The sequence below is a fragment of the Equus przewalskii genome, chromosome 13, assembly GCF_037783145.1.
Source record: "Equus przewalskii isolate Varuska chromosome 13, EquPr2, whole genome shotgun sequence".
NCBI classification, from domain to species: domain Eukaryota; kingdom Metazoa; phylum Chordata; class Mammalia; order Perissodactyla; family Equidae; genus Equus; species Equus przewalskii.
This window is the reverse complement of record NC_091843.1, coordinates 86,027,156-86,036,711: the sequence shown is the minus strand read 5'-3', so window position 1 is coordinate 86,036,711 and position 9,556 is coordinate 86,027,156. Positions and strand designations below refer to the sequence as shown.

The following is a 9,556-nucleotide window of genomic DNA, read 5'->3' as shown; positions in this document are numbered from 1 at the left end:
AAAAGTGGATTAACTTTTGAGAAAGATGTAATATCAGCTGAAAAATTAACTGAAAATTCCCAGTTTTGCTTGGATTATTCGGATTATAATTTGTTTGGAAAATTTTTTCCTGTAGTTATCTGAATAACTGTCAGCTTTTAATTAATTTTGATTTCTGTTAGAAACCTGGCAGGTGTCAGGTATGTTTGCAAGCCAAAGCATAAATGTGGTTTCAGCTGTCACAGGGCTGAGATCAGGGAAAAAAATAGCCATTGTTGTTAATTCTATCAGATAAGTGCTTCATGGGCTATGGAAAATTGAACGTGAGTTTATGAAAAGGGTTGTTAATGTCATCTTTGAGTTTATAAATGAGAATTCTGTCTCTGGATGAGGCTTCTTATGGGCAGGATTACCTTCAGGAAATGTGGATGTGGAACTGCTCCACAATTGTTTTAATTTTGGTATTTTTGTTAGAAGAGGAAAATAGCACTTCAGTTGAGTTTTTTCCTTTTCATTGTTTATACATATTTCTTTATACTTTTAAAACCTTTTTAATAAATAGTTTGAAGCATTTTCATATTTCTTAATTTTAGTTTAAAATTAAGATATTTGTATAGTTTGAGAGGTTTTTGTTTTTTTTTCCTATTTATAATTACATTGCTGCTTCTCCAAGGAAGAAATACTTATCCTGAAGTTAAAGCTAACCTAAGGTAGGGATATATTTGTTACTAGCAAATGGAATAAAATACCTGAATATCTTTTTTCCTATCACCAATATTACATATAAGTTAGTGTTTGAAATAAAATTTGACTGGTAGGTATTTTCTTGATCAAATTATACACATCATAATGGAACCAATATACTTAGACTTGAAAGAACCAGAATGAGTTTGCAAAATCTGGTTTAATTCAGATCTGGGAAGGGGAAGACATCGTGAAAATACATATGCACAGGAACCTAATCAATGCTAGACAAACAATGTATTAGTTTACAGTATAATAGGAGAACCACAAATGTGAAGGCTCCAATTGAGTCCATCAGCGGTAAATCCAATTGTACATTTGGCTCAAGTGGCTGTTGAACATCAGGTGGTGCTGAGTTCCTCCAAAGCACCTAATGACCCCCAGCCTTGGAAGGAGTTTCACCACAGTCTCAGAAGAAGTCCCAGTCGCGCCTTTAACTCTTTTGGCCCTGGGGAGTCATCGCTGCCCAAGTACAAATGCAGGCCAGGGGTTTCCAGTGGCCATATGTTATTGCACAGAGAGGTCTGTTCTAAGCCAGACTCTTATGGCGAAGAAGGTGTGAGATTAGCCCTTCAACAGTGGTGTAGCATTAACATGGTCTATCAAGGCATGTTAAGAAATAGCTCCTTAGTGATTATGTACCAGCTACTAATGATCACACTAACAGAAAAGGCAACGTGGCAGCTTCACATTTCACATGAAAGACTAGCATTAACTGGGCCTGCCTGCTGGCTTACCCTTCACATAAAACTAGCGATTATTTTAATCTAGACCCAGGACAAAAGGATTTCATACCAGTCTTTTCTTCACATAGGATTGTGTAGCATTAAAATTGTCATGGGTTAATGACTAAGCCATGAAGGCAAACATGTTGAACTCTCCTTTGCCAAAACAGAAACGATCCCTGTTCTGACTCCTGTCCAGTTTCCAAAGAACAAAACATACACACACCTTTGTTATTGCACGTCTTTCACACAGACTCGTGTATGGAGAATATACAGATATATTCTTTAAATATGCTACACATAAAAAAAAGACTATGGCACTTTACAGAATACATGTTTAACAAAGATCATTACACCACAGAGGTTTGAAAACTATACAAAAACCCTCACACACTTAATGTAACATTGTCGGATCAGCACACAGGTTTAAAGAGTCCACAGAATCCCGGGCAAAGATTTCCGCCTTACAGAGTTCGCTGAGAAGCCCAGCCCATCACCAAACTTGAAGCGCAAACACAAGCAAAAATAAATAAGACTTTTCTGGTAGTAAGAATGGCCCAGGTATATTAGATTTTTTAGACTGGGGCAATTAGCTGACTGATCGGAATTTATTAGAACAATAGTTATGGGGCAACAATCAGTCTAAGTGTTTTTATCATATTTCTAACACATTCCTCATATTCAGTGGTTTCTAAACAGCTGTGCAGTTTGGGTCTAGACTAGCGTGATTCTGGATGTTCCATTCATCCCGACCAAAGCCTGGCTAACGGACTCAGGGCTTAAAAGGCCCACATCACGTTTCACACGGTCTCTGCTCTGCTTACCCATGCAGCATTCAGTCGTTTCTAGTGCTTTGGGGCTTTGTGCGTGTGCATGTGCTTTTTGTCTTCTGCAGCATTCAGACTAATGAAGTAACACTGTCTAGTGACTTCCTTCTGGCCAAGGGAGGTCATGTTCTCACCTGTGACTTTTGTTGTCAGGGTGAGCTAGGGATATGCCACCACCGTAGCCACTGAGCGTGACGCAGTAGAGAAGGGAGACATGCTCACAGGATCCTTTGGGCTTATGACTTGTCTGTAAGGAAAGCGAGAGTGTAAAATTAGTGTTAGAAAATGGGTTCTCTATCTTCTACTGAAAAAAAGTAGAGGAAATCTTCTGATAAGTTTTAAGGAAACAATTTGTCTTTATCAGGATTATTTGCCTGATGAAGGGAATTGCTTTTTTTTAAAAAATGAAAATTATCGCCAAGGTTTGAAAAGTAGTCACTGTGGTGGCATGAGGACTTGGTCAGGGCATATAAATGCACAGTCGGTGCGGGAGCCCTATCCAGCGGCTGCCGTCGCCTGTCTCTGTGTGACGTGAGGGATGGGGTTAATGTTTCCTGAGCCCTTACTGTAGGCTGCTAAGAGGATACATATTTACCTCCTCTTTTCAAAAAAACCCACAGGATTGACATTTCGCTTATTCTGAACTTTGGCCTGAGAATGGTGAACTCATTAAGACTTAGTTCCACACTCCTCCCCTTCCTGCCCTTCACTCTTAAATCTGTGAGATAAGATGGTTTCTGGCACAGACCAAAGGCCAGACTGAAATGAAAGTTTAGTTGCTCCATTCTATCTACAAAAAGCACTTATTTGTTCTGCACCAAGGCATGGTCTGAGACTCACACAGCTTTAAAATGATTCCCCAGGGCAAGGCTGTGACACCTGGAGCAGGGTCTTATGCCTGCAGGCACTTAGCATGCAACACCTTGCCCAAAGAAGATGCGTAGTAATTATTTGTTAAATTTTCGAAACAAAGCCAGCCCTCAAGTAAGGAGATTCATAAACCCAAAGAGACCTATACTTTTAATCCTTCCAGAAATCTGGCAGGTCCACTCCACTTGCTTGAGTTGCTAAGGAGTGTTTCTAGATCATTCCGCAATTCTGAAGCTCAGGGTAACACCAGACTAGGTCCTTTTCTGGCCGCTTAGATCATTCCAGAGTAAATTTGAGGTGTTGGCTAACATTTTCCTGAATCATTTATATTGGTAATTTATAGAAACTAGCTTAAAAGCCCCTGAATCCTTTTTAATAGTGGTAGTCAGTTCCTTTTGTAGACAGCTGTCGGCAGGTGCCATGAGCGTGGTGTAGCTCTCGTCCTTGCATTAACTGTCTGCTTTGCTTTCCTGGGAACGACGCCTCTGCTGCAGCTCACTGCTTGCAGCATCTAATGTTACTTCAGCCTTCTTTCAGGATCACCGCCAGTAACTAGAAAAACTTCACTCCCATGACCAGCTCCTTTTTTTCTGCAAAGAATGCCATCCTGCTGCTGCTGGGGCTGGAAATGCAGCCGACTGCAGCGTGGTTACCAAGCAGCGGGAAGAGGTCTCCTTGCAAGTGCTGAGGTTCTGGCCCGTCCTCCCAGTGAACGTGTGACTGAGCCGCAGCTGGCTTGGTGACCTCTGTCCCTGGAATGAGGCAACGGTGAGGTTTCCTTTGGCAGTCAAAGCACACTCCTAACCCTAGGAGAGGAATACGTGACCTCCGGTGGAAGGGGAGACTGGGCCAGGACCGGTGCTGGCTTGGCTGCTGGGAAGTGGAATGAATTTGTCTTCCGTAGCAGAATTTTGTACTTTTATTCTCGTGATTGTACAGATTCTTATTCTTTCTTTACTCAAATTTCTAAAATCTCGGAGTGATAGTTCAATTGATCCCCCTTACCCTGGAATTCAGCCCAGAATAAGTTCCACAACAGGACTGCACACTGTGCCTGCCGACCCCTTTCGGCAGCTGAGCAGGAGACAGTGTCTTGCTCCGCCCTTTAGCACACATCCCACCCCCAGGAAGCCTGGAGGTGGCATCGCAGTCTCCGACTGAGAACGTGAAAGAACTAGGAGGAAACAAAAACACCAAACCGAAAACCTCATTCTGAGGCAGAGATGCTCACAGGCGTGCAAGCTTGTGGCAGAAACGCATCTCAAAACAGCCTGCAAATCTGTCTGACAGTCTCTTCTGTTACCAGAGAAACTGCTGCTTTAATGCTTTCGATCATTATCCTTCATTGAGCCCTGGGGGAGATGGAGTCTGACCGAGTTTGTCAACTGTATGTCAGGGTTTCTGTACTGTTTTCATGTTCCATCTCTGATCATTTGCACTGCGGCCCTCAGTGCAGGCCCTGTGCGCAGCTGGAGGATGCCTCGCATGGGTCCTGTTAAGGCTCGGGGCTGTGGAACGTGGCTCTGGTGGGTAAAGGCGAGCTCTTCACTTGACTCAGACGACGAAGCCCGAGGTGGACTGTTTGACAAGGTCACACAAGGAAGAAAATGGCATTAATGTCTCTTCCAGCTAAAGGAGGCAGATAAGGTTTTTCCCCTCTTCGATCTCTTCCTGTACTTTGTCACTGGAGGTTGCAATTTCTGCCTGTGCGGAGAAGACGGCACAGATGAAGGTGAGGACTGTGCCGCCGATGGCAGTGTAGAAGGCCCAGCCCAGGGAGCAGTCTCCAGGTTTGTAGGCCGACGCATAGTGTCCGCAGTAGCTTATGGCCTTCTGGCAGCCCCAGCCCGCGGGGTAGAGAATCAGCCCGAGGATGAGGAACAGGCCTGCAAGGCAGAAGAGAAGACAGGTGAAACCCTCTCTGCAGTGCACAGTGAGTGACAGACCGGTCACTCACTCTTAGGATTTTGAGCCTCTGTTGTGCATACTGGAATATGAACCCACCAATAATTTCTCCCCTGGAAAAGCAAATTCACTTGTACTCTTTCTTCCCACAGGCTCTTTGCACAGAGAGCATCCCCTTTTGGTCTAGGGCAGGGGTCTGCAGATAAGGCCCACAGGCCAAGTGTGGCCATGTTCTTGTAAATAAAGTTTTACTGGAACACAGCTATGCCACTCTGTTTGTGGACTGCCTATGGCTGCTTTTGTGCTGGAACAGCAGAATGAGTAGTTGCTACAGACCCTATGGCCTGCAAAATCTAAAATATTTACTATCCGGCCTTTTGCAGAAAAGTTTGCCGACCCCTGGCCTAAGGGAATTCACACAGAACCACGGCTAAATGCAAGACACCAGACCTCGAACCGAGTGTCAGTGCTTTAATGCGCCCAAGGGGAGTCTGTCTGCTGGCATCCACACCAACCAACCAACCAACCGCCTGCCCAGGACAGGGATTTCTATATTTACATATACATTTAGAAACGAATCGCAAACTTCCTAAGAATTTTTTTGTCTGAATGCTTTTAAGTGAATGCGGCCTTGAGTAGACACCAATAAGCTGTTTCTGTTTTGCTGTCATATTCCTTATGGCTTCACTGCTCACTGTGTAACTGAGTTATTTTTCAGCCAGCCCTGGTGGGTGAGGAGCTACTCCAGGGCAAGACTAAGGCGAGGCAAGGGAGGCACAAAATGTGAGGCGACAGTCCCTTTCAGGTGGCTGCCCTGTGCTGCGGAGCCCAAGAGTGGGTGCCTCGCCTGCCCCCTGGTCCTGGCCACCAGTCACACAGCAGAAGCTGCTTATGAGGGAGTCTGGAGCCTGAAAGGACAGAGGCAGCAGAGGCCCCCAAATCTTACCCCACAAAACCTTCTCGGTAGGAAGGGTGCTGCAAGAGGATGGCTTTATTCCGGGCGGCAGGAAAAGACGGTTTTCACTGAAGAATGACACCTACATAATCAAGATTGCTAATGCATAACCAAAAAGACCTGTTTTTTAGATACCTTGGAATAGCAATCTATCCTCATAATTTAGTCTTGGCTCTAAATTCTCTTTTCCTGCCTCTACTGAAATTCTCTGGGTTTACCACACCAAAGCTGCTAAGTCATTTAGAGCACCTGGCCAGGACTGGATCTGTGCTGATGTCAGGTTTGAAGGAAGATCAGGGACAGTGTTTCAGACCACGGAGCACAGCTTTCACGGAGCTGTCTTCCTCCTTGACAGCATCTTCTCGCCCAGCACGACAACTCACTGCTAGAGTTTTGGGGTCTGATTGTCCTACTCTGAAGGCCTCAGGAGACTCTCTAGCAGCGGTGCAAGAGAGGGCACCCACTCATACGCTCACTGTCTGAAGAAGGGTGAGTCACAGAAGACGGCCTTCCAACCTTGCAGCCCTCCATTTCTCCGTAGGTCGGAGTGCTGGGAGCAGGGAGGCAATGATGTGGAGCTGGGGAAATGCAAGCCAGGGCTAGGAAGCGTAAGGAGCAGCAGACTGAGGCCTCTGGGAGAGATGCTTTTCCAAATGACCAGGAGCGTGGAGCTAATTCCCCCGAGGCTAAGGCAGCCAGTGGACCTCGTGTTGGTACTCTGGAGTACGCGAGGTGCTGAACCAGTAATCTTGGTTTGGGTGTCTGGAGTCAATTCAAAGGCTAGATATCACACAGCAGAAAAGCCCCTCTAGTCTAGGGTGAGGCAGGACGCAAACCAGCAGGACAGTGGATCACAGCGAACACTTGCTAGATTAAGAGGCGGGTCAGTTAGTAGCTGAGAGCTCTGAGTTTGCAGTGAGGCAGAGGTTTGAGTCCTAGTGCTGCCGTCTGTGAGCTGGGTGGCCTAAAAAGTCTCTTAACCCATCGAAGTATGATCCTCACCTGTAAAATGGGCTACTTCTTAACTCATGAAGTGGCATTAAGTACTAAAGCCTATAAAGGTACTGTCTGTCCACAACAGTAACCACAGGACTGGAACACAGACGAGCACCCAGAGGCAGGGTACAGCCCTGGGCTGACCCTCCCCGACAGAAGCACGAGCAGTTTGAAGTCCATCGTGATGAATACGCAGGGCAGCGGATTGTTGAGGGTAGCTTTTGAAAGGTGTAAAATTTGGGGAGAGGGGAGAACCCAGGCTACAGTTTAGTATCCTGGAAAGAATAAACTCTTCCCCATCGGCACACGTCTCACTCAGCTGGGGAGATGTAAAATTATTGAGCTAGTTCTGTCGTGTTTCTAAGGCCTGTGATAAATCCCGATGAATCCCCACCTCGTTCCCTAGGAAACCTCACCCAAGGTACGTGAAACCTCAGTGGTTTCCTCCTCTGGGGACAGTTCCAAGTCCCTGCCCTGGGAGCTGTGGGGCCCCACTGCTGGGACTTCCTCGGGATTGAGGTGGTCTCTGGGCGGCAGCCTCTGCTGTCCAGCTCGAGGGCGCACCCCGGCAAGGGAGCATTAGCTGCTCTTCCCTTTAAAAGACCAGAGTGTTCATATTTGAATTGTGGCTACAATTAAATATTAATCGCACACATCCTTTGTATTACCTGGCTTAAGCCCAGTAAGTAAAATTAACGCATTTTAACGTGACAGGGACAGAGACAAACCATGGAGTCTGCTGTCACACGGCAGCTCTGCTACCTGTGCTGGGCTCTGGCTGGTGGTAGGACACACACAATCCCCTCATTTGGCTGTCTCATCTCCTTCTGGGAAGTGGGCAGTTCTTAGATAATTAAACAATATAAGCCCTATTTCCATCTCCTCGGGCCCCTTGGCACAGCAGGTCAGGAACACTCGCTCCAGTACTGCTCCTGTCCTCTGATGGCTCAGGCCAGGCTCCTGAGGGGCTGCAGCCACCTGAAAATCCTGTGGCTGCTCCTGGCCAATCGCTTGGTGACTGAGGACAGCAGGAGACTTTTCTGATCATCTACAGTGCCATGCTTATCAGTTTGCCACAAGCCTTAGCTTGACTATTTATAAGCCTGCAGGGTAATAAAAAGTGGGCCATGGCGTGTCTGCAAGCCCCAGCGGATGTGATGTGTGCTGAAACCACACGCTCCCAACCCGGGCAGCCAGCCTAGACAAACACAAGGGCGCCTTATCCCAATTCTCAGAGGGTCACGGGTCAGGGAGAGGAAGTCGCCTCTGTCTACCTGCCCTGGCTGGTGGACCGCTCCTCCCCGCACTCATCAGTGTTGCCATCCGCACGGTTACTGCCATGAGAATGTCAGACCTATGTCCGACTGAGAGAAGGAAAAAGGGGGCCTTCAGGGAGGCAAAAAAAACCCAAAACAATTACTTTTGTCATCTTTGTAGGTATTTAGAAAAAGGCTCTTCTACCAAAGGAATTCCAGAAAGTGTCGTGATTCAGGCGGCCTCTCAGGTGACTGCCACACTTAGTCCCTCCCACTGCCCTTAGAGCCCAGCGCAGCTTCTAAGCAGCCTGGGCAGCGAACAAGCTTTCCTTGGTCACAAACATCACCCACCAGATTCTAGCAAAGTTACGGAGAAGCAGCCTGTAAGAGTCTCCGATCTCGCAGAGTAAAATCAGCTTTCTCTCCCTGGCCTTCAGGGCCCTGTGGGACCCGGCCCCTGTCACCTGCCTGAATCCACCTCTGCCTTTCTCGCCCTGCCCTCTCTGCTCCTGCCATGCTGGCTGTCCCGGGACACCGCGGCCCTGCCCTGCCTTCGCACCAGCCATCCGTCACCTGCAATGCCCTCCTTCCAGACAGTTTTCAGGGCATCTGTAAATGCCACCACCTCGGGGGGTGGGGTCTTCTGTTCCAATCTAGTTACCATTTCAACCACCTCCTCTCTGCCTTCCTACCCACTTCCTGGCTTCATTATTTCTCCTGAGCACTTATTACTAACATTGAATATATTCCTTTGAGTAATATACGAAACTGCCAATATTTGACCATTTTTTACCTACAAAAATGGTCATTTCACATGGTTCAACCTGGTATTTCTCTCAGTTATCATGGCTGGTCTTCGTCTCCATCCTCCACCTTCAACTCCTCTGGCACAGGGTTTTGTGTGTGTGGTTTACTGCTATAAAGCCAATGCCCAGAAGAGCGCTGGCACAGAGAGGCCCTTAATACTTTATTAGCACCAGTGCCATTTATTTTATAATAAACTATTTCTAATCCATAGTGTCCCTGCGGAGAAACAGTAAAATAACTTTGACAGACACCAACCAGTAAGGATGAAATGTGTCGGCAGCAAAGGAAATGGAGACTCTTGGTTGGCTGGCTCATCCTGTCACACGGCCCTGTTCTACGCCTGTGAATTGCAGGGTTTAGAAGCAAACTTGTGCCCTGAATTCCAAATGGGCTTGATGACACCAGCTAATGAGACAGAATTAAAGTCCCCGGTTACTTAAATGGGCACGTCAGACAACAGGTAAGGGAACACGATAAGATGTACTGGTCTGC

At 46.8% G+C, this 9,556-nt stretch overlaps 1 protein-coding gene across 14 annotated transcripts in view; it reads right to left on the bottom strand.

The window, feature by feature from the left end:
* Nucleotides 1-864: 864 nt before the first annotated feature.
* LHFPL2 (LHFPL tetraspan subfamily member 2) overlaps nucleotides 865-9,556 on the bottom strand; it is a 157,981-nt gene continuing 149,289 nt past the window's right edge. For all 14 annotated transcript variants that reach the window (XM_070571554.1, XM_070571562.1, XM_070571560.1 and 11 more), the window contains one exon: nucleotides 865-5,031. In XM_070571554.1, the coding sequence (XP_070427655.1) occupies nucleotides 4,775-5,031 (257 nt within the window). In that variant the 3' untranslated portion in view covers nucleotides 865-4,774. The remainder of the gene's footprint in view (nucleotides 5,032-9,556) is intronic.